The following is a 22,266-nucleotide window of genomic DNA, read 5'->3' as shown; positions in this document are numbered from 1 at the left end:
CTTGTACAGTATGCGAGGCCGTCAGCACCGTCAGCAGAAGCAGCCGACAAATATCTTGAGTGAAGGAAGAGCAAAGAGTCACAACAGTCTATGGTGAGGCTATTGCCCCCAGTTAAAAAGATCAAAGTCATTCAGGCCCGCCTGATCGGTCTGAGGACTGTTTTGGGACATCTGATGCGGGACAGGAGTCGCGGACGCCTGACGGGGCGTCATGGAGGCATCAGAATGATGTTGACTTGCTGATGGCGACGGGGTGAACCCGAACTGCCCGCCGCCCACGTTTTGTTGCCATTGATTCTGAGCGCCAACCTGTGACGCAGGAGGCATACCACCTTGCATACCACCCTGCATGCCGCCTTGCATTCCGCCAAATCCTCCATGCATCGGATTCGCGCTGTTCGGCGGTGACATCCCGTATCCCTGACCATGGCCCATCTGTGCCATCTGCGCCATCTGCGACTGATTTGCCTGATTCCAGTTCATCTGCGGGAAGCTCGGGTTCTGTTGCATCTGTGGTGTCATGCCACGCTGCTGTGCCTGTTGCTGCATCATCATGGCACGTTGGATGTCTTCCGACGAATGGCCCGATATCCTTTGTTGCACGCCCGGCGACGGGGCACTATCTGAGGGCGTACGCGTACTCCTAGCAATTCCAGGCACGGTAGGATTTGATCGAAGCGCCGGAATGTGATTGTTATCCAGCCCCCCCATGCCGCCCATCCCACCGCCCATCTGCATTCCCGGATTGGTCATGCCCAGCTGTGCATGTGCCATCCGCTGCTCCTGCCTCATCCACTGCTCTTGCTGTGCTGCAGCCATCATCTGAGGATTCATCATCGGATTCTGCTGGTTCCCGCCCTGAGCATTCCGCAGCATCTGCTGCTGGAGAAGGATGAGCTGCCGCTGGTGAGCCATCGCCGCTTGCTGCTGCGAAAGCCTCTGATCCATCCCTGCATTCGGCACATTCTTCGAGAAGGGGAAGCTGCCCATCTGATTCTGGCCTTGCATGGTGTTCTGCTGCGAGATCGGAGACACCCTCGTCGGACTACGACTTTGACCAGGTAGCTGAGCAGATGACATTCCGACACCCATCCCGCCTCCTTGGAAGGATTGCATGCCCATTTGCATACCAGACGCCATACCAGGCTGCATACCTGGTTGCATACCCGGCGACATACCGGACTGCATACCAGACTGCATGAATCCCTGCGCCGAGCTGCCGGCTTGCGATTGCGACGCCGTCCGTTGCCGCTGCTGAAGCAAGTTCTAAAAGAAGTACCCGTGAGCGCGTCATTCATCCGATATTTCAGCGAAAGTTAAATACTGACCTGAGCTCGCTGCATGTGTTGGAACTGCTGCTGTAGCGGCAACGTCGTAAAGCCAGGGACCTGCTGTATGAGATACTGGACGAGCGGATGGCCCGGATTCTGCAAAATGTGGAGGAGCTGCGTCGCATTATGCCCCATGTTTCCTAAGCCACCCATCTGAGCTTGATTGAGCTGCCCAGGCATGGACGATGGCCCCGCGACGTTGTGCATACCCATGTTCGAGGTCTGCGAGACGTTTGGAGGAGACATCTGGCGATTTGCTTCCGCAAATTGTTGCTGCTGCTGCAGAGCCTGTCGCATTTGCATCTGCCTCATACGAGATGCGGCAATCTGGGCTTCGTTCATCCCGCCCATCAGCGTAGGAGGTACGGGAGGAAGGGGCATGGCGGGACTGTTCATTCGAGGGACCGGAGTACCGTGCATGGATATTGATGCAGGCGGGCTCGCAGCGGTAGGCATGATGCCTGTCATAGCCTGGGGTGTGACAGGAGCAGAGAGAGAAGGTGCAGGGGCGATCGGCGTCGGCATCTTGGTCTCGCCGATGTCTTGTCGCTTGTTGGCAAGGTCTGGCATGATCTCCTCCGGCCGCTCTCGCTTCAATTTCCCGCTGAGGTCGACCCGGCCGGCCACCGCGGCCGCGGCCTGCTGCTGCCTATAAGCATACTCCTTCGCGAAGACAACAGGCAAGTCGACGTAGATTTGCTGTATTCGGTCTACAGGTGTGAAGTCCACGGGCGGAGGAGGTTGCATGGCGGGAAGTGGGACCGACAATCGACTCTATATATCACGAACGCGAATTAGCTCAATGCGATGACGCTGAACGAGGAGATACGACCTTTGGTCCATCCGCAGCAGCAGCCAACCAGGCAAGGTTGGTCTGCAGACGCATTGAATATCTATGATGCAACGAATAATGAGAGCGAGCCGGCTTTTGAATGGCACATTACACGTACTCGTGACGCAGCTTCTCGTCTGCAGGATTATTGCGTGTTTGGAATGCCATCATAACACTACAAGACGGTAAGTTTGTGACGGACGATGTCTCACAATCAGTTGACGTACTTAAGCAGGTGCGCGTTCAATTCAAGGGTCATCACAACTTTGGGATCGTTTCCTGCGGCCAATGATGAGCCTGACGCGGAAGTCGTGAAGGAAGGCATGGTGTTAATAGATGTAGCATTGCTGTGTAATGGCTGGCCATCGGGCTGAGAGAACAGAGTGGAGATAGACGTTGGTGAAGCGTGTGCAGTGGACGACGAATGTGGATGAGAAGACCCAGGGAATGAAACGTTAGGAGGAATAGGGGTGTGGAGGTCGGCCAAGCCCTGGTGTGGAGACTGGGCTTTTGATGGAGCAACTCCAGAGTTGGCACCAGCTGGTGTTGGTGCTTGTTGGGTGCCCTCCTTGGGATGATCGGGCGCACACGCGCTCTCGGGCGATCCCTGGTCGCAGTCGGCTGGGGCGGGAACAGATGCGTCTCCATCTTTGATCTCGCCCTCCTGGACATCGTCATCAGGCGCGGAGGACAACTCGCTAAGTGGCGTAGATTGACGCGATGCCCTGTCCACATCGTCGGCAGACCCGCCCTTGTTCTCCTCCGGCTGGGCCTCCTTCCCTTCTGCATCCATGCGTACCGCGAAGGCATCTGCGGTCTCGGCGTCTGTCTGCGCACCAGGGGACGCAGCGTCGGGAGGCGGAGAGAGGGACGAGGAGCTGCCCTCGACGGGGGAGGAGGCATCAGCGGGGCTGGAGGGCTCGTGCTTGACGACGTCTCCGTCGGGACGGGTGATGGGACCTGGATGGGACTTGGGAGAGTCTTTGGATAGGTCAGAGGCTATGGAGGGCTTGGACTGGTTGTTCTGAGATTCGTGATAGTACGGGTTGTCATTACGGGTGGGCGCTGACCAAGACAAGAGGGAAGACTGATCAGCATGGGTGGGATCCGCCAGAATCAAATTGGACTTTGGATGACGAGCGATAGGAGAGGAGTGATTCCGATCGAGATGTATCATAGTAATCTCGAATCACCCGGATATAACGCGAACAGTGCAACCACGTCTGTGAAACGTCCCAGAACAAGCGGCCGATTCGTCCGTGGCCTCGACACCGTGATCAGCGAGTCGTCGGCGCGCGCAGCGGGTGCAGTAACGAGGACTATCGTTCAGCAGAAAGCAGCAAGCCCAATATGGCCGGTATGCCAGCAGCCGGGGAGGAGACTGAGTCGAGCGAGGCAGAGCTGCGCACGCGCCAGCGGCCGTGTGACTTTCCATCTCAGCAGCGCTCGCTGCCACGCCGCGATCACTACCCGCCGCAGTCTCCTCATCGTCGCGCTCGGCGGGGACGGCGGCACTCACCCTGCAGCGGCTCTCTCATGTGTGCTCGGCCATCCGAGCGACAGGCAGAGCCGGTTATTTCCAGAGCGTGGCACTCCAGAACTCTTTTACGCAGCGTGATCAATTTCATCGCCCCTTAGATCGCGGAATCTGTCGCCTTGCGCACTCGGGAGTCAGCCTGCACGCCAGCGATGACGGCCATGCTTCCGTGCGCAATGGAAGACATCGCGCGACCATCCTCGTCGATAAGAACCTTACTCGAGGTGGGAATCGAAGGGCCGCACGCTCGCGCGCCTGCTTCTTGCATCACGAATACATTCCAAGACGCCCCCTCTTTGTGCGTGACGCCAGGCAGCCAGCAGACAATGTGACCTTTCAGGCGCTGTATCAGAACGCCAGGTGCACCTACTTGGCGAGATTGAGGGCCAATGCATGCCCAGGACAAGACCATCGCGGCCGGTTCTCGTTCCCGCAGCAGATGCGCCTGTTGCAAGCGAGGTGAGTGACATGGGCATCCGCAGTTTGATGCACCAATTAAAGAGGCGGCTTTTGAGCAGCGCGAGCGCGTCATCACTTCACACAAGACATGCCGGCTGAGTATTATCTACTCCCAAGCTCAGGGGAAACGCCGCAAGGCACAGCGGTTGGAACGAGAATACCGTGCGAGCTTAAGTATATCCGCAAAGCACACAGCATGAAGGGGTACTGCGGTTAGCTTGCGAACTGTCTCATGCAATATGTAGATACACCAAGCCCAATGTGAATTCTCATCATCGTCGTATGATGTCTACTATGTCCACATGCTTGTTTCAAGTGGTCTGACAGTTAAAGTGACCACATTCGTGTCACAAACCAACAACTTGAGCAGCATCTTTGTTCTGGGCAGCGTAATTTAGTGTCCGATGTGCAGGAGAAAATATGATGCGCAGCTGTGGCCTCGGAACCTGCATTTCATATGTGAGGGGAACCGCATCAGAGATGCGATCGCCCGCCCCCTGGGCGCGAAGTTGCGCCCCGCCAGCGCCAAGGCTCTAAGGCTGCTCCGCCGCCCACGTGATCATCGCCGTCGGTGTCCAAACAAGGCCCAAACAGAAAATCCACCGACACCGTCATCCACGTCTCCGACCAGCAAGAACGTAAGTACGCTTCATCAAATCACTCTCTCAGGCCGTCCGGATGCTTCTTGAGATGTCCGGCGATCCCCTGCTGTGAAATAACGGTCGATTTTGGCTGGAAATTCGGCTGGATGTACTCGAATGCCTTTGGATGCACCTCCCTCTGCTTTCGCCTTGATCTTGCCTTGTCTCGTACCTGGAGCACTTGCTTATGCCTGGTTCACAGATTGAACAATGGGTAGGGTCATCCGGGCACAGAGGCGCTCTCATGCCATCGTATGTCTTCCCGCAGTGTTGTCTGAGACATTGACGAAACCGCCGATTCGCGACTGCAGTTCAAGGCGCACACTCACCACAACAAGGCGCCTGCCCAGTTCCGCCCGCTCGACTTCGCGGAACGCAATGGGTACGTCAAGGGTATTGTGAAGGAGATCATCCACGATGCTGGTCGGTGCGTGCATACAACCGCGTCTCGCTGCGTACCAGCAGGATTGATCTATGACGCAGTGGCGCTCCCCTTGCCCGAGTCGTTTTCCGTGATCCCTACCGGTACAAGCTCCGCAAGGAGACCTTCATCGCGACCGAGGGTTTGCACACCGGTGCCTTCGTCTACTGTGGCAAGAAGGCGCTTCTCGCTGTTGGCAACGTGCTTCCTGTGTCGCAGTGCCCTGAGGGTACGATTGTCTGCAACGTTGAGGAGAAGACCGGTGACCGTGGTGCGCTCGCACGGACGTCCGGCAACTACGCGACCGTTATTGGCCACTCGCCCGAGGACAACAAGACCCGGATCCGTCTGCCGAGTGGTGCGAAGAAGACCGTGCCAGGCGGTTGCAGGGCGACGATTGGTATCGTTGCTGGTGGTGGACGTATCGACAAGCCCCTGCTCAAGGCTGGTCGTGCGTACCACAAATACAAGGCCAAGCGTTACAAGTACGTGTCCTTTTCCTTGCACCGGCAAGCACGTAGTTCTGACGCCGATCCAGCTGGCCTCGTACTCGTGGTGTTGCTATGAACCCGGTTGACCACCCTCACGGTGGTGGTAATCATCAACATATCGGTAAGGCATCGACAATTGCCCGCTCCGCCGTACCCGGTCAGAAAGTCGGTCTCATTGCCGCCCGCCGAGTACGTGACATTTCGCCCTCATGCTGTCGTGCTGTTCTGATTGTACGCGACACAGACCGGTCTGCTGCGCGGTACCGTCAAGGTCAAGGAGGTGTAAGGGATGGTTGTCGTATTTGTCTCGCTATGTTTTTTGTATGCCGCTCTACCTCTGCACTCCGTTCCAAAACCTCTATGCAGCGATTCGCATATGCATCATGACCCATGCCGTGCCGACGAGAGTTTGAATGCAAGCGATCCTCAATCTAGGGTCAGTGAAGGAGGATGCTTGGAACGGAAGCTGATGTGGTGTCCTGAACGACGACTGTACTTTGATGTAAAAATCGAGATTTGAGGAGGATCTATGCTCGATTGGGCGGTGGAACTTTGCTGAGAAAGGGAATTCCCGACGTTTGCCCCAGGTCTGGGTTAGGATCAGGACACCTGCAGCTCGGAGTTGGCGGACCGTTCACTTCTTCGCCACTTCTCCCATACCATCTCTTCCTGAGCGGAGCCGATTTGTTCGTCGACTCGCCAGCGCACACCTTTCTTGCTTCTTGACACCCATCATGCCCACGAGCTACTACATCGGCGTCGACGTCGGCACAGGCTCTGTTCGCGCTGGTCTTGTCAAGCAGGATGGAACTCTCGTCGCGTCCAACACAGTGTCTACAATCACCTACCGCGATCAAGAGGATGCGAACATCTTTGAGCAATCGACAAACAATATCTGGGAGGGAATGTGCAAGGCCATCAGGACGTGCCTTGCAGAAGCCAAGGTCAAGCGATCGGACGTCAAGGGCGTCGGTTTCGACGCGACATGTTCGCTCGCAGTGACCGATATGAATGGCGACCCCGTTGTCGTCACCAAGAGCGATCAGCTTGGAGATAATGGCGATAGAAACATTATTCTGTGGGCGGACCATCGAGCGGAAGAAGAGGCGAATCTGATCAATAGTACCGGGTCGGTCGTACTAGACTACGTTGGCGGTACCATGAGCGTGAGTCCCAGTGAACCTTGTGTGGTCTGCAGGGTCTCACCCCACTCAGCTCGAGATGGAAATTCCCAAGACACTCTGGCTCAAGAAGCACATGTCGCCCGACAAGTTCGCGCGCTGCCAGTTCTTCGACCTCCCCGACTTCCTCACGTACCGCGCAACGGGCGACAACACGCGCTCGTGCTGCTCACTCACGTGCAAGTGCTCATTCGTGCCGACCAAGAACGGCTGGCAGGCCGAATTCTTCCAGAAGATCGGCCTCGGCGAGTTCGTTGAGAACGACTTTGTGCAGATTGGCAAGAAGGAGCGTGAAGTGCTCACTGCGGGTTTGCCTGTCGGCAAGGGGCTGTCGAAGAAGGCAGCGGCGGAGCTCGGCCTGGTTGAGGGCACTCCAGTCGGTAGCGGTGTGATTGATGCGTGAGCTGTTGAGCCGTTGCAAGTTGGGTGTTCGCTGATGCAAAGCAGCTATGCAGGGTGGCTGGGCACGGTGGCTGCGCGCTTCAAGGAAGATGGCAAGCTGTCGGACGTGCCTAATCTCGACGAGTCTAGACATCGTCTTGCTGCATGTGCTGGCACCAGCACATGTCATATCGTACAAGTATGTCTGGTGGCCCCTTGCGTCAAGTCATTTCCTAAGTAAGTTTTCCAGAGTCCGGAAGGCATTTTTGTGAACGGCGTGTGGGGTCCGTACAAGGTGCGCCTCAACTTTACGTATCGAGGGTGAATCTGAATGTCTATTTCTAGAATGCTGTCTTCCCTGGATGGTGGATGAATGAAGGCGGGCAGTCCTCGACCGGCCAGGTGCGTCTCCCGCACCTCAGACTGCGGAGAGACAATGCGCTTACGAAGGGCCGTAGCTCATTGATTTCATGATCACAACGCACCCTGCGTACCCCAGGCTGAAGCAGATCGCGGAGGAGCAGAAGACGAACATTCACGAAGGTATGCGCGGATAACTATGTTGTACGATACGCGCTGACGTCTATGAGCAGTGCTACAGAACGAGCTGAACAAACTCTGCGAAGAGAATGGTGTGGAAACGTGGACAGAGCTGACGAAGGACATGCACTTCTACCCTGACCTGCACGGGAACCGTTCGCCGATTGCAGATCCACGCATGCGCGGCATGCTTATGGGGCTCGCTCTCGTACGTCCTCTCTCTTCCATTTGATCTTGTCCGCTAACAGCTTGGCATCTGCCAGGATGACGGCCTCGGTGATCTTGCGCGCAAGTTCAACCTCACGCTTGAAGCGATCGCGCTGCAGACGCGACACATCGTTGATGAGATGAATGCCAAGGGGCACGCGATCACCGCGATCTACATGTCCGGCGGGCAGGCAAAGAACCTGATGCTGATGCGCCTGTTCGCGAACACGTGCAGCATGCCCGTCGTGCTCCCGCAGAGCAGCGGCGCCGCGGTCGTTCTTGGGGCAGCGATGCTTGGCCGCTTCGCGGCGGAGGCGGGCAAGCGAGAACGCATGACGGAGAAGGAGCAGTGCGAGGCGCTGTGGAACATCATGGTGAGCAGCGTTGACTGTTACGTGTTTAATGGCGAGGGAAGACTGAGTCGTGTGGCATAGATTGAGATGACACCGCCTGGGACGATGATTGCCCCGTCAGCGAGCGCGAGGGAGAAGAAGCTGCTGCTCGCGAAGTACAAGATCTTCCGCGAATCAATTGATATCCAGAAACGGTGGCGGAAGGAGATGGAGGATGCCTCCCGATGAACCCTTCATGCCCGCAGAGATGCCGCAGGAACGGCATGGACTCAATGAATGTTGTAATACCACAGCTGTGTAAATAGACTCCGCCGATGAGTAGAAGGGTGTGTTACCTTGGCATGAGAAGAGGGAGATGGACCTTGTGAGATTGGTGGCTCGCGTTCCTCCGTTCAGTATTGCTTTCTCGTTGTATATAATAGAGCGAGCGGCAGGCTCATCGATGAACCTCTGTAAGAGGAACACAGACGTCGTCCTTTCATAACCCTGTACGATGTTTGAGCATCGGTATTGCCCAAGCAGCTTCCGAAGTCGACCGTATGTTCGACGCAACAGCTGCAGCAGGTCGAACTTGCTATAGAATCCCGATTGACTACGGGCCATACCTTATATTGAATACAGGAGTACGATTACACCAATCATTCGTTCAAATCGCGGAGACAGGTCTAAGCCAGGGGTAGAGACTTGCATATAGATATGAATTTTATGGTCATCAGGAGCCCGTAGTGGTCGCTCACCTGCTGCCGTTGAGATGCCTTCAAACCAACGCCAACCAGCTCAGGTTCCTCGATAAGCACAGGAGCATCTGCCATGTACTAGGGAATCTTGTCCATCCTCCTCCGAGGAAGTCCTTATAGAGGTTGGTATTCTCATGTAATCCCGTCCTTCCCAGAGAGCCAGGGAACGTATCCGCCAATCCTACGAAGTCGTGAATGCCGGTATCGAGCGGGATTAACGCGTTCACGTCCCCGAACTAACGTTCGCAAGGACGTGCGGCCCCTCAGCAGCGCGTCCATCGAAACCAGCTGCGGCAGTCGCGTGGTCATGTTCTCGAACACCGACTCGAGGTGAACGTTGCTCACGCGGGATACGGGCTGCCAGGGTCGTCCGCCGGCATGCTGCACGTCAACGAGCAACGCGTCCCTGTCCCTGTCCCTGTCCGAGTTTGCGAAGACGAGCGAATGCTCGGCGAGCAGGGGCACGCTCCGCGCGACGAACGTGGCCACGCCATATCGCAGGTCGGGCCAATTTTCTGGCCATTAGGAATGGGACAAGTCCCAGCCGAAAATAGACCATCGGTCTTGAAAGCAGTCCCTACGACATCAGAGAATATGAAACGGGCCGCGTTTGTGGCAGCCAACGAGTCGTGAAGCGACACGCAGTGATGCCGCTGCTAAAAGTCAAAGATACATGGAGAGAGACTTTTTTCGCGCGAACCTAGGCAGCTCTCACTGAGTCTACGACCGAGACTATCCAGCCGAACATGACACTGACCTCTACGGGCAAGTATAAGGATGCACCCGTGGATTTTGCCGCACCTTGAAAAGGGACGTTGACCGTTTCGTTGAGGACATAGTCGGGGAAGCACCACGGCGATAGAGAATAGAAGCCAGCAGTACGGAAACGATTTGCAATACTCTCGGAGAAGCCGGACGTGTGTTCTGTCCCAGAAGACAAATTAATACTTTCCTATATGCATATTGTATCAAGTGTCTGAGGAGCCTCAGTGTGACGTTTCTATGAAGTCAGTCGTGGCTTCCTTTGTATGACTTTGACCTGCTTTGTTACCTTGTCAGCATTGATAACTTGCAATAGGTAGAGATATTTCCTCGAACAGGGACTCGGGACTCGGGAGACTGCGAAACAGTAGGAACAGCACTGTTCATGGCAGCATGCGGTCGAGGTGAGTGAAGAGTAGCAATCCCGAACACGGCAGAAGTATGTCAGTAGGCAAGTATTTCGCTCACCCTCCTGATTTGATTGGAACACAGAGACCGAGGAACAGACGCATTGGCGAGTTGTGGGACCAGATAGCAAGGCATCTGTGACACCTCATGCCTGTGGGGTGGCAAGCCCAAACGACGGAGAGAACGTTTGTCGGGCCAGTCTACATGTATATGACGTACACCTCCGTATAGAATTGTTCGACCCAATTTTGGAGGTACTTTGCCGCATCACAGAGCGGGGCTGCACAATCCGACGCTCATACACATACACGGCAGCACAGGGTCCCTGAAAAGTCCACGTCGCATGGCCGTTGTACGGAATCCTACTCGGGCTCGACTACAAGCTGAGGGCAGGAATCAATGAGAAGCGTGTCTCAAAGTCAAGAGAAGTTAGCTTACAAGAATTCAAGTCGCGTGGCGCGTGTGGGTGATTATGCGGTTCCGCAATGACTTCACAATGAATTTGCCTTGATGATGTCTTTGAGCCGAACCGTCGTTATGAGGCCATAATGGTCACTGACCCACTGCCCTCGCTTTGTCTTTAAACCAACGCCGACTCTCTGGGGATCCTCTATCCATATAGGAGTGTTGGCAGTATAGAATATCTTGTCCAATCTGGAACGTTTTGATCGCCGTTCAGACTGATATCCCCATGTGTGACCCAGTACGTCATCTTCTCCACCCTCGTACGCATCCTCCAGTCCTGCAAGACGATGGATGTCAGCGTCGCTCGGGCTGATCGAGTTCATGTCTCCCGCCAAAATCCCAGCAACGACGCTCGGATTCCTCAACAATCTCCCTGCAGCTTCGAGCTGCGCTGGCCGCTTACTGCTACCCTGAGACATTGACTCCAGGTGCAGGTTGCCTATGCGCAAGACAGCAGGAGCCGATGTCTCGTGGGCAGAGCCACCGTATTCTGCTCGTGTGTCGGAGCGTCCAACCAGCACGTCCACGAGCAGTGCAGTCCTACCCGTTATAGAATTCCCGAATTCCAGGGATTGCGCGTCGAGTAAAGGCACGCTGTGTGAGACGAGCGTGACCGTCCCATACTTCGAACTGGGCCAGTCTTCCGGATGACCAGGGATGATGAAGAAGTGCTCACGAATCCATTTATATGAGAGCAATGCAGAGAACATTTTGACGCTGATCTCTTGTAGGAGAATGCAGCACGGAAAAGGTGTGGGCGTGCCCACAGGAATCTCAGTGGTGGAATCCGGGGGTATTGAAAGGTGCCTGGATATATGTGCGAGCGCGCAGCTCAGCCGCTCTTCGGCATTTGGTTGAAAAAAGTTGACGTTCCACGTAAGAAGTCGGAGAGAGGTGGGAGCATTTAAGGATTCCATGGACGACCCATGATCTTCCCTAGCAGGTTGCCATCCACTCTGTTTGAAGTAGCGTGATGCCTGTTTAAAGTAGTATGGTGCCACTGGCCAGATACGGTCTGTCGGTCTCTTCAATGGGGCTTGCCGTGTGCGATCTATGGTTGTTTGAATCGACGGAGCCCTTTTTGAGGCGAGCCATTTAAGAAGCCTATCGACCCTGGTCAATTTCATTGCAAAAGCGAGATTGGCTGCGGATGGGCTAGGGCGAGCTTCAGAGGGGGTTAGATATCTAAGAGAATGATGGTAATGCCAGCATGACGGCTCGTTTTAAAACCGCAAGAAGCGTTCGTCACACGTGTTGCTTGTGCCGTGTTATCTTCTGTGGGCGTAAGGAAGGCAATTAAGCGTTGATGTGGGAACTCAGGATCCACGATATACTCGGCTGTAGCTCAGTACGTACGGGCCATAACGTATATGTCATGATTCGGCTCACGATACAGTGAGGTTCCGAATAACCTTGTCTGGCAACTCAAGGTGTTGTAGTCACAAGGTGCGCCAAGTTCGCCATGGAATAGCTACACATCAATAAAATTCAGCCCGAGAAGAACACATTCGGATGATAGCCTCGCCCTAATTGCCAGAGGCAAACGTCGGGAACATTGCAACGATGAAGGTCACAGAACAGGAGCGCCAGCTGATGGGAGTCCAGACCGACATGCCGCAGACACGCGCCCTTGGCTGGCGCGATTATAGTACACACACTTCCATTCTGAAAGGGTTACTCATCGACAACAGGCCTGCGAGAAAAACCTCGGTATAACTGCTGCATTATCGATTGCTTAGACAGGCTCTAATTGAGCGGAGTACATAGTCCTTGAAGCATATGGTACGTAAGAGGTCATTTTTGTCCATTGTAGTAGCCCGAAAAACGACAGACCGTTGCGCAGTCGATTCTGTATGACCAAGGGCAGGGGCCTTACAAAGGCAGTCGTGCCAGCACAAATCACACCAATGGTTAACAGAGTGCATTACCGAATGCAACACCCGAGGCGCTATCAGACCTTGCCCACCAACTTCTCCTCTGCCACTCCAATCACCGTTGCCACACGTCGCCGGCGATGATCGCACAATTGTATCTTGCTTGAGGGTACGGCCGGTAAACACGCGACGATCTGGAGCTATATCGCTCGATGCTCGCGTCAACCACTGGCTGAGGCTCCAACGAAGTCGAACGGCGTCCTCTGAGAATTGCAATCTTGGGCGATGCAACGACAGGTATGGTATATTGCGTTTGACACGACGGGCACAGACTGAAAGCCATCGGAGGGTCATAAACTGGGGTAAGCTGTGTCGATGGCGTGCGCATCGTAATCTGCTCTATGCGCGGAGGAGTGAGCGGGGTAGGTGGAGGGGTAATTAGAGATGTCTGAGCCAACAGCATTACAGGCCTGCGGACGCAGAGCTCCATGAGGGGATCATAATGAGCATAGAGCTCTTCGCTCGACGGACAGAGGTCGTAGTCGATGAGCGTGAGGAAGTCGCGCTCCAATGCGCTGAGCTCATGTCGCTTGAAACTGCCGGCAACGTACACTCCGAAATATGTCGCGAATGGCGTATCGTTGATATACTGACCAATTGAGTCAGTTAGGCCTTCATGACGCGGTTTCTCCAACATACCTTGTGGGCGAGCATCAGCGCACCAATAAACATCCTCTCACACTGCCATCGTCGTGCCTTGATGACAGACCTCACCAATGCCCTCTTGACATAGGAAAGGGCGACGAGCACCACCGCCGTCGAAACTTCGGCATCCTCAAGGATGCGTCGGAGCAGGGTATTTAAGAGGGCAGTGTTGTGTGCATGGTGGCAAGCGGTCTTAAGGGCATCATGGCAGACAACGTCCATGATGTAGTCTACGGCATGTGCTGACGAAAAGATGAGTCCAATATAACAGCAGATACACAAAGGTACTTTACCGGCTAAACGGTCGACGGGTACCGAGGCAAGGCTTTCGATCTCTGGGTCGTGGGCAGACGACTCCCAGCGGAATGCGTCGAAACCACCCATTCTGACGAATACGATGAAGTCAACGATTATTTAGTGAATGCGGAGAACTCGCAAGACTGTGGCCTAGCGAGAACGGCAGGCCTCCTTATATACTTCGGGCCAAGGATGAGCGCATCACGTTGTCTGTCCTGGGTCTATACTGAAACGTTACATATCCGAGCAGCTATATCCGAAAATAGCGAGGACGACGGGAACGCACTCACTTCGTATCCGCGCCGATGCCTCATGAGGGGCGTCTAACCACCTGCAGGCTGAAGGATGCCGGATACAAGATCAATAACCAACGATCGCCTGCGGCAAGCACCTCCTTTCTCGCTATGTAAATGACATGCGCATCGTGGGGTCCGAAGGAGGAACAACAGGCTAAAGGCCCTAACATTGCCAAAAGTTGGATCCGCAGGGAGGAATCAAAACAGGTGTCCGATCCGTTCGCAGTGGTTCCGCCGATCTGGACGAGATACACGTCAGTCACATCGCCCACAAACAGCCTCACCGCGCATTGAAAAGGAGCACATTTGGGTTATTGTATACCCGAGACCAAGAATGCAGATATCTTGTCGTGTCATCACAGGAGATTCAGATGTGAATGATGCGGGCATGGCATGGCATGGCATGTTTTATTGGCAATGAGGATACATATGCGGCCTGGGCGAGCATGCGAAATAGCGAGTATAGCAGAAGTAGACGAAAGCACGAGATCAATCCGAGCCACCACCCGTTGCCCGTGCTGCAAAACGCATGAGCCATAGCACCGAGACCGATCCGTAAAATACACACTGTAGATCAACTGGCCGCTGTGGTGCACAATCCGCTTGATCAGGCCCTCCTTCTCGAGATGCGCGATGGCTACCCGCGCCAAGCTCCCATTGATTTTTAGCCGCTCGATGAGGATGCTTTGGCTAATGAATCGGAAGGTGGGGACCTCCTTCATGATGCGGTCGAAAGTGGGCTTGTCAAGGATGACGGCATGCTGCGCCTTGTCCTTGACCTTTCCCTTGGACCACTTCTTCTTCTTCGCGGCTTTGCCGCCGCTGGACGACGTGGGAGCTCCCTTAGCTTTAGCCTGAAAAGGCGTCGGATCAGTATCCAGTTGAAAGTGTTATCCGAGCGATATCCGTCGCATCCAGCATTGACAGCGACGAAACTGCAGCATCTAGCCACGTCAATGGGTTCTGCAACGGGAATTCTGCTCTTCTGTCAAGAACTATAAACTTACCATTGTCTTGATGGCCTCTCGTAGCTGCTGTGATCGCTGAGGGCCTACCGGTGTCCAGCTATGGAGAACCGGAGGACGCCGAGCGGTGTTTGAACATGGGCGTTTGTACATGTGGCAGAAGCAGTGGCCCAAAGTGGCCCTATGCCCTATGGCAGCCAGGAGGGTGAAAGGCGCACTTCGATGAACTCAAAGCCAGCATACCGTGTTCGCTGTCACTCAAAGCCTCGAAGTGGAATTGCGTAGAATGTAGGTATCAATTTCATCCATCCATATGTGAGCATAAGTATATCCAATCCAAGTTCCTAAATCCAGAAAGGTATCATAGAAATGAGCTGGAATGTCCGGATCCCGTGCAATAATACAAAAAGGTCTTCCATCGTCCCCCAAATCTGCTGAGCAGGGAGACGAATATCCATCGCAATCGTCATGAGACGGTATAATGATACCGACACGCTTAGCGCATTAACTGGCCTTTGGAGAGCCGTACGCGTCCGAGACCTCAGGTCGGACTCTGGTTCTCCTTGGTCTTGTGGGCGGGATGTACATGTTGAGGACATCGCCTTGTTGTCGACGGTACTCCCACTCGCCGCCGTCATTTTTGTCTGTGGACGCTTGCCCTCGGTGGCTATGCCGCAGTGGAGATGCCCGCTCGATTTCTGCGGCATCAAGACCATGCCGTCCTGTGCGTTTCCGATCATCGTGCTGCCGACTTTCTGCACCAGTACTCGTTGAGCTATATTGCCTGGATGCCGCTGGAGATGTGACCCTTGACAACATACGGTCAGCATGAGCGGTCATGATGAGAAGGACGTATTTCAACCTGTCCCAGTATACATGCGGCTCTACAGGGCTGCAGTCTGGACCATCGCCAGAAAGGCCTGTCAGAGACTTTCTTTGCTCTTCTATCTCCGGGGGGTATTGTTCGTCCTTCGTATACTTCTCGTAGAGTTGCTTCTTGTCCTTGGGTGACAGACGGTCCCAAACTGCATTCTTCATTCCGCGGGGACCATGCTCGAATTCAAACATCGGAAGAGATTTCATACTCGCGGTCTTCAATGGCAAGTTTAATGAGCTTGTGGAGCGATAATTAGACATTGAGGAGGAAGGTGGCGGGGACAGTTGTCTGGAGGATGCTGCATCGGCAAACACGACATGGCCGGGCGGTGTCGTTTTACTCGATTTGAAAGTGGGGCGCATAGGCTGTCCCTGAGCAGACTCATCCAGAGATAGTCCACGCGGACGCACCGCTTCGGTCGTCCTTGAAAGCTCTAAGGAGGGACTGAGACGGTCCCGGCCATCTAGCTGTGGCGTGAACGGGACGCTGATGTCATCAGTTTTGATCGAGCGTTTGTGTGAGCGTGAACTCGCACGACGTTGAAGCCCGCCTTTGGATTTCTCAGACCGAGGATGGTCGCGCTCTTCAGAAGGACCAGAGACAGAGCTGAAGAAGAGCCGTTTTAGTCAGCCAATGTTGGGCAGAAAAAATGGAGAGGAGAGTACAGACCTCGCCCTTGATCGTGATGTCTTCTTCAATAGATTCATTCGCTGAAGCGTGTGGGAGTTGTCGATCTCTTTGGAGAACTCTAAAGTGGCAGCAGTGTCTTCGAAGGTGTGCACGATGCTACGCCACAGACACGAGGGAGAGCGGTTGTGTGATGATGCAGCGGAGCACTGCATGACGGCTATTTCTACTGACAGATACCCACCGTAGCTGTGGCTGCAGCCCAGGGTTGCGGCCCCGATGTGTGGCCTCGATGCAAGCAACAAGGCGTTTCCAGGTTAGCGAGATGTCCGCTTGGGCCTTGTGGTCTTTATTGCCACCGCAGGGTGGCGCTGAATACCTATTCAGGAACGGGCCGCAATCAACCTCCTGATGCAGTGGCCGACACCACCACAGTTGCTCCTGTGCAGATGCGGCCCAAGACAATTGTGCGTTGTGTCTTTTTCGGCTCGGAGCATCACGATAGGTGGATATCAGAGAATGCGCGGGAGTAAGGGTGTCACGGAGTCAACAAAACGATATCATCGATATAAGCAGATGATTGAAACGTCTGAGGGTGGCTCGCTGGCTTGCAGGTAACGGTGGGAGGAGGAGGTGAACTTACTCGCCTGCCAAAAGTGGCTGATCGGAGGCACTTAGGCCAGTTTCATGGGACGATTGATCGGGTCACGTCACGAGATAACAAAGAGTAGCTAACCTGCAGGCAGCGCGTCCCGCCTTCCACGTCGACGTCGCGTCCGCCACTCATGATTCCGTGGCTTTTGCTTGCGCTCCCTGCATCCGCGCTCGCTGGTCTCGAGAAGACATACGGAGTCCTTCCTTCTCTCCTTGCTCGCTATGAATCGCCCGGTTTGGGCTCCGCGCCGTGGACTTGCCTTGATGGCTCGAAGACGATAACATGGGCGGCCGTGAACGATGACTACTGCCATTGTCCGGACGGGAGCGACGAGCCCGGTTAGCGACTACACGTTTGGAAACGTGGCTGGGTGGCTGAGTCGATGTTCGCAGGTACCGGTGCATGTCCAGACACTGTATTCTACTGCAAAAATGAGGGCCATATTGGTTCAGTTATACCCAGTTCACGAGTAAGAGACGGACTGTGCGGTGGGTCATTGAACGTGTCTGTCCCATACCATAACTTGACACGCTTTCATATCTAAGAGCCGGAATGCTGCGATGGTTCGGATGAACGACCTGGCGTATGTCCTAACACCTGCAAGGAAGTCGGTGAAGCTTGGCGGAAGCAACAAGCAGCGGAACGTAAAGTTCGTAAGACGGTGAGAGCAATGTTTCAAATCTGGTTTGAGCGAGCGTGACACCCCGTGTCACCCAGGGCTCAAAGATTCGTTCATTGTATGTAGCGTATGCCAAGAAAGAGAAGAAGCGACTTGAAGGGGAGATTGCATCCGCCGAACAACAGATTGCTGTTCGTGAGGAAGAGGTCGCGAGGTTGAAGGGTGAGCACAGGCCTCTTGCTGCCACAAGCTTTTATTGAAGCCATCCATAGACCTGCTAGATCGGTCAGAATCGCTTTCTGCTGCTGCTCTCGAGCACAAGAAGGAATCTCGTGAGTGAGATAACACCATTGTCATCGCAACGCAAGGTCTGCGCTCACGGGTCTGATAATCCAGCATTGTACATATCGCTTATGGAACATGTCCGCGCACTGAAATCTCTACAACGGGAACATAAGAAGCATATCGAGCGTGAGAAGGCCCTCGGAGACATTCTCGATGCCTTACGGGTGGGATATAATCCCAACTACCAAGACATGGCAGTTTTGGAAGCGGTTCGCGGCTGGGAAGCTCTCGCAGGGCTCCCTCACATCAATGACGTGCGGAAAGAGGACGGGACGACTGACGGACAAAGCCAAGTCGTATCAGAGCAGCAGATGGACGAGGTTGAAGAGGGGATGTGGACTGCAGAGCGGCTTGATAAGGAGTTGGATAGCCTGCTCAAGACTGATTACGAGAGTCTGTTGCTCGAGCACGAGAAGCATATCGGCACGTCGTCTCATTCCGTTCGTAAGTCGACACCTCTGCAATCGTCAGACACTTTTAATCTATTCTGTCAGTGTATAATCTTTCTGCATATATCCCCGATGCCATCCTCCCTCAGTACGAAGCTGTCAGGAACACGCTGGTATCGTGGCTCGAGCTGATTGGAATCGCTCGTGGCATTACAACATCTGGTGAAGCGCCAGGTTTGGCTCTTCCTTCTTGCTTGATAACCGACTCTGACATATGCGCGGCAGAAACCTCCAAGGCGCGAAAAACGTTCAATGATGCGGAACGTGACTTGAAGTCTGCTCAGAAGGATCTGGACAAGACCAAAGAAGAACTGGCTCACCTGTTCGATCCGCAATGGTTCGGCCGTGAAGGCGAGTGGAAAAAGTTGAAAGGCATGTGCCTGGACAAAGAATTTGGAGAGTACGTCTATAGCCACGCAGTTTGTATCCATGTGCGGCTTGCTGATGCGCTTCGTGTGGACCAGTTACACTTACGAGCTATGTCTTTTTGAGAATGCGAAACAGAAACCGAACAAGGGTGGCGCTTCGCAGAACCTTGGGTGAGCACTGCAGTCTATCGTGCGGGAACACAGCTAATCCGCGTGAAACATAGCAAATTCTCCTCCTGGAACGATGCCCCGGGAGTCACGCCAGGCTCGCCTGAGTACTACAGCAAGCAAAAGTACACGGGCGGCTCGAAGTGCTGGAACGGACCGAACCGTAGCGTAACGGTGAGTAACACATGCTCGACCTGCAGTCTGAGGTGCGCATCCGCTCATGAGAGTCTGCCTTACGCAGGTATTGCTGAGCTGTGGGACGGAGAACGAGATCCTCTCGGTGGCGGAGCCGGAAAAGTGCGAGTACCAGTTGACGATGACGACCCCGGCGCTTTGCCTGCCTCTGGAGGCGTCGGAGGAGACTAGGATTGGGGATGAGCTGTAACCATTCTGATACGACGCTGTTATATTTATCTGGATTCTGGATTTTGGACATCTGTTTGCCGAGTCAGCTGTTTGGTGCAAGAGACAAGCATCGAAACTACGACGTTCGTATTTTGGTCTCTCCCGCAGGTTTACCTTTTATGTTGTGTGTATTTGTGAGGGGCTTTGGCTGCTTATGCCCTTAGCATACTGGCCTTGGATTGTCTCCTGTGGAATCAGCGAGGGCCATTAAGTGGGTCTTTACTTTTCAAACGTGGAGCGGCCACTCCTGATGGACATCTCTGACAGACTGCAAGTTTATGCCATCATTCCTTTCTATATAAGACTTCACTGACGAATGTGCTGTTCAATTTTTAGAGTTTGTTGAACAAGTTCAATTCACTGACACCAGGAATAACTGCATGCTGGGCATTTATGCTTACTGAATGGAGGATGTGGACCTTTTCATAATCACTCATCAAACTTGAACAGAGCACATACATAGCTAATCTCCTTGGAACCTTGCATTCATGAATATGCAAAGAGATGTGTACAAAACTTTTGCCCAGAGTAGACACTTGCTCAAGTGCATGATCTTGGCACTTGGGCCAATGAGTCAAATGGCCCATTAAAATCTGAAAATTGAACAGCCTTAGTTCCTATTACCCAATGGTGGTGCACAGGTGCTTTGTGAAGAAATGATGCATTACATATGATTTTACATTAATTCAGTCAAAATGTCTCATATGACAAAGTCTTGATGTCAAAGACACATATATTTCCATAAACTGTTTCCTGTTATCACTCAATGTCTTATTAGACTAGTTGAGATGGGCACAACATTTGAACTGTAATACTTATGTTGACAAATGACACTGTCTAATGTCATTGTGCTTACATCAGCAGCTTGATAAGGCAGGTTTAGGGCAGGCAGAATGTATGGGAAAATCTGTCCCAATATGGTAACACATCAAAGTCTGGTGCAAATAACAATAAATAGTTTCCAGCAGCCCATGCCCAGGTGTCACCCCACTTTCCTCATCCATCTATCCACACTCAGCCTGCATCCTCATTGTCATTGACTGCTACTAAGCCTTCATTAGGTTTGTCTTGTTTTCTCAGCTCTGACCTTGGCACTGTCTTATGCAAGAACTGTAAAACAGGAGACTAGCACTTGTAGGACTACACTGTATTTGACAGAAAACTCCAGCACTTGCTTTGTGAAAATTGATCAAGTAAGTGTGTTTTTGTTGGTTCAGGTTCTGCAACCATTATTAGTGAGATTATTGTTATGATGCTCATATGTTAAGTGCATAACTGCAGTCATGTGGATATTGGGCACATAGGATCATACAATGATCTGATTTGCTATTAGCATTAATTGTCTCATGGTGATCTGATTTTTTTCTGGGATCTAAATCTCAACCTCTGCATGCATTTGCACAATGTACCAGCACTGGACTCTGCTCTAGCATATGCTTCATCACATCAAGCCATCATAACACTGACAGATATATCCTCCGGCAGCTTCCATTGGCCCGCCTTACGGCAGAGAAGACTTCATTTCAATGCTGCAAACATACTATCCAAGAGGCAACAGCCACACACCAGACATTGGTGTCAATGCTGCTCAAGGTAAGTTTAGCCACCATGATGTCATGGATCAAGCTAACTCTAAAATACATTGACAGATACTTGGATTATGAACAGCCAACTTCTCCGGGGCAGTTATAGTCCATCACCGCTTCGCAGTCATGAGCTTTCGCAGATTACAGCTAGAAGAGAGCCAGCCACTCCAAAGCGACTTGCAGGAAAAGAGCAGCGAGAGGTGAACCCTCGCGACAGTCCGTCCTGGACAGTCCTGAATATAGCATCCTCGGGAACAGACACCGAACCCGAGGAGGATGAGCTGCGTATGGATGCGGACGACGCAGTCACGACCCTCATCGGGGTTCCGCCGTCGTTCTCCAAGTTTTCACAAACATCATTCGCTAATGCACGCCGGGAGTCGCACAGCTTGCAAGCCAGTCCGAGCATTCGGAAACCCGGGAGAAGCCGAGAGCGCACTGTGGCTTCGCAGAATCAAGGAAACAGTAACATGCCGACATGTCCCGCAAGAGGAGGTGTCTTTGACGGTGTCGTCGTCATCGATGCCCATACTTCGCATGCGCCAAGGACGGAACGTAGCCATGACTCACTCGACAAAGGCAACGCGCCAGCTTCCGGGCCTGCTCAGAAGCGCAATGAATCTCTCGATCTCGCATCCGCGCTCACCTCAGCCTTCGCCCACAACAGCACCGTCATTGCCGAATCTTCAAAATCCCCTCGCGCGTCCGAATCCTTAAATGGCCAAAAGGGCGTTCTCCTTGCCGAGCTTCGCGAGACCTCTTCTGTCACCGATAGCGCGGCCCTCCGGGAGCGAAATCTCGTCAAGGCCGCCAAAGCGGGCGATCAACTTGTGTCCCGGCATGTGCTAACCCTGGACGAGCTTTTGGAAACACGAGAAGCACCAATTGCCATCCTACGGGAATATGCACTACCGCATAGGCCAACGACAGAGTCCATGTGGTGTCAGACACGCTTTGTGCTGCATGAAGTCAAGGCTGCTGGAAAGTCTAAGCAGAGAAGCTCACGCAGGGCATACACGATGCCACGCTACTCTAAGTTAGCTAACTTCAAAGAGAAATTGGACTCACATCTTGGTCCCGGGGACTTGAACCGAGGCTTAACAAAAAGGCCGAGACCGGTGAGCATTCGTTTCGGGATTCTTCGAGCTGAGAGCATCCTGACGCAGGGCCAGCAGAAAGACGAGAGCGAGGCGAGTCATTCACTCCTGTCCGATACAAGCATCCCGACAGACTATGGTCGAGGTGTGAAGAGGACCAGAAGCATAGACATCGAGACTGCGGGGT

General features: G+C 53.6%; 10 protein-coding genes across 10 annotated transcripts; 5 read left to right on the top strand and 5 right to left on the bottom strand.

Moving 5' to 3' along the window:
• Positions 1 to 99: 99 nt before the first annotated feature.
• On the bottom strand, positions 100 to 3,340 carry LAESUDRAFT_753719 (uncharacterized protein; the record flags this gene model as incomplete). Its single annotated transcript, XM_040911802.1, has 5 exons — positions 100 to 1,266; positions 1,329 to 2,105; positions 2,164 to 2,224; positions 2,282 to 2,338; positions 2,391 to 3,340. 5 exons carry the CDS (start codon positions 3,338 to 3,340, stop codon positions 100 to 102), a joined length of 3,012 nt encoding a protein of 1,003 aa, XP_040770174.1.
• Positions 3,341 to 4,706: 1,366 nt separating this feature from the next.
• Positions 4,707 to 6,052, top strand: LAESUDRAFT_668496 (60S ribosomal protein L2/L8). Its single transcript, XM_040905375.1, has 5 exons — positions 4,707 to 5,052; positions 5,112 to 5,227; positions 5,284 to 5,706; positions 5,760 to 5,901; positions 5,957 to 6,052. The coding sequence occupies exons 1-5, from the start codon at positions 5,011 to 5,013 to the stop codon at positions 5,996 to 5,998; spliced, it is 765 nt and encodes a 254-aa protein (XP_040770173.1). The 5' UTR covers positions 4,707 to 5,010; the 3' UTR covers positions 5,999 to 6,052.
• Positions 6,053 to 6,353: 301 nt separating this feature from the next.
• Positions 6,354 to 8,862, top strand: LAESUDRAFT_718945 (Pentulose kinase). The gene is made up of 9 exons (XM_040907536.1): positions 6,354 to 6,878; positions 6,928 to 7,292; positions 7,341 to 7,473; positions 7,525 to 7,569; positions 7,620 to 7,676; positions 7,733 to 7,817; positions 7,868 to 8,022; positions 8,078 to 8,395; positions 8,456 to 8,862. Exons 1-9 carry the CDS (start codon positions 6,447 to 6,449, stop codon positions 8,600 to 8,602), a joined length of 1,737 nt encoding a protein of 578 aa, XP_040770172.1. The 5' UTR covers positions 6,354 to 6,446; the 3' UTR covers positions 8,603 to 8,862.
• A 1,910-nt stretch (positions 8,863 to 10,772) lies between these two features.
• Positions 10,773 to 12,330, bottom strand: LAESUDRAFT_689359 (uncharacterized protein; the record flags this gene model as incomplete). The annotated part of the gene is made up of 2 exons (XM_040906018.1): positions 12,136 to 12,330; positions 10,773 to 12,084 (listed from the first exon to the last, which is right to left on the bottom strand). Exon 2 carries the CDS (start codon positions 11,871 to 11,873, stop codon positions 10,773 to 10,775), a length of 1,101 nt encoding a protein of 366 aa, XP_040770171.1. The 5' UTR covers positions 11,874 to 12,084; positions 12,136 to 12,330.
• Positions 12,331 to 12,452: 122 nt separating this feature from the next.
• On the bottom strand, positions 12,453 to 13,835 carry LAESUDRAFT_808224 (uncharacterized protein). Its single transcript, XM_040914047.1, has 3 exons — positions 13,619 to 13,835; positions 13,320 to 13,567; positions 12,453 to 13,269 (listed from the first exon to the last, which is right to left on the bottom strand). The coding sequence occupies exons 1-3, from the start codon at positions 13,707 to 13,709 to the stop codon at positions 12,736 to 12,738; spliced, it is 873 nt and encodes a 290-aa protein (XP_040770170.1). The 5' UTR covers positions 13,710 to 13,835; the 3' UTR covers positions 12,453 to 12,735.
• LAESUDRAFT_718942 (uncharacterized protein) lies at positions 13,827 to 14,258 on the top strand. Its single transcript, XM_040907535.1, has one exon. It carries the CDS (start codon positions 14,033 to 14,035, stop codon positions 14,210 to 14,212), a length of 180 nt encoding a protein of 59 aa, XP_040770169.1. The 5' UTR covers positions 13,827 to 14,032; the 3' UTR covers positions 14,213 to 14,258.
• A 226-nt stretch (positions 14,259 to 14,484) lies between these two features.
• On the bottom strand, positions 14,485 to 14,775 carry LAESUDRAFT_614171 (ribosomal protein S25; the record flags this gene model as incomplete). Its single annotated transcript, XM_040903194.1, has 1 exon — positions 14,485 to 14,775. A coding segment is annotated over one exon (291 nt), but the record flags the coding sequence as incomplete, so codon positions are not given.
• A 387-nt stretch (positions 14,776 to 15,162) lies between these two features.
• LAESUDRAFT_746180 (uncharacterized protein) lies at positions 15,163 to 17,008 on the bottom strand. The gene is made up of 3 exons (XM_040911408.1): positions 16,430 to 17,008; positions 15,746 to 16,366; positions 15,163 to 15,691 (listed from the first exon to the last, which is right to left on the bottom strand). Exons 1-3 carry the CDS (start codon positions 16,600 to 16,602, stop codon positions 15,388 to 15,390), a joined length of 1,098 nt encoding a protein of 365 aa, XP_040770167.1. The 5' UTR covers positions 16,603 to 17,008; the 3' UTR covers positions 15,163 to 15,387.
• Positions 17,009 to 17,132: 124 nt separating this feature from the next.
• On the top strand, positions 17,133 to 19,566 carry LAESUDRAFT_668484 (uncharacterized protein). Its single transcript, XM_040905374.1, has 11 exons — positions 17,133 to 17,380; positions 17,435 to 17,530; positions 17,588 to 17,703; positions 17,760 to 17,883; positions 17,934 to 17,993; positions 18,058 to 18,450; positions 18,501 to 18,629; positions 18,681 to 18,855; positions 18,920 to 18,994; positions 19,048 to 19,165; positions 19,233 to 19,566. Exons 1-11 carry the CDS (start codon positions 17,173 to 17,175, stop codon positions 19,374 to 19,376), a joined length of 1,638 nt encoding a protein of 545 aa, XP_040770166.1. The 5' UTR covers positions 17,133 to 17,172; the 3' UTR covers positions 19,377 to 19,566.
• Positions 19,567 to 20,779: 1,213 nt separating this feature from the next.
• On the top strand, positions 20,780 to 22,235 carry LAESUDRAFT_718940 (uncharacterized protein; the record flags this gene model as incomplete). Its single annotated transcript, XM_040907534.1, has 3 exons — positions 20,780 to 20,989; positions 21,046 to 22,100; positions 22,158 to 22,235. Coding segments are annotated over exons 1-3 (1,179 nt in total), but the record flags the coding sequence as incomplete, so codon positions are not given.
• Positions 22,236 to 22,266: the final 31 nt, after the last annotated feature.

This window comes from Laetiporus sulphureus (assembly GCF_001632365.1).
Source record: "Laetiporus sulphureus 93-53 unplaced genomic scaffold LAESUscaffold_1, whole genome shotgun sequence".
In the NCBI taxonomy this organism is placed as follows: Eukaryota; Fungi; Basidiomycota; class Agaricomycetes; order Polyporales; family Laetiporaceae; genus Laetiporus; species Laetiporus sulphureus.
This window is presented reverse-complemented; position numbering and strand designations above follow the sequence as displayed.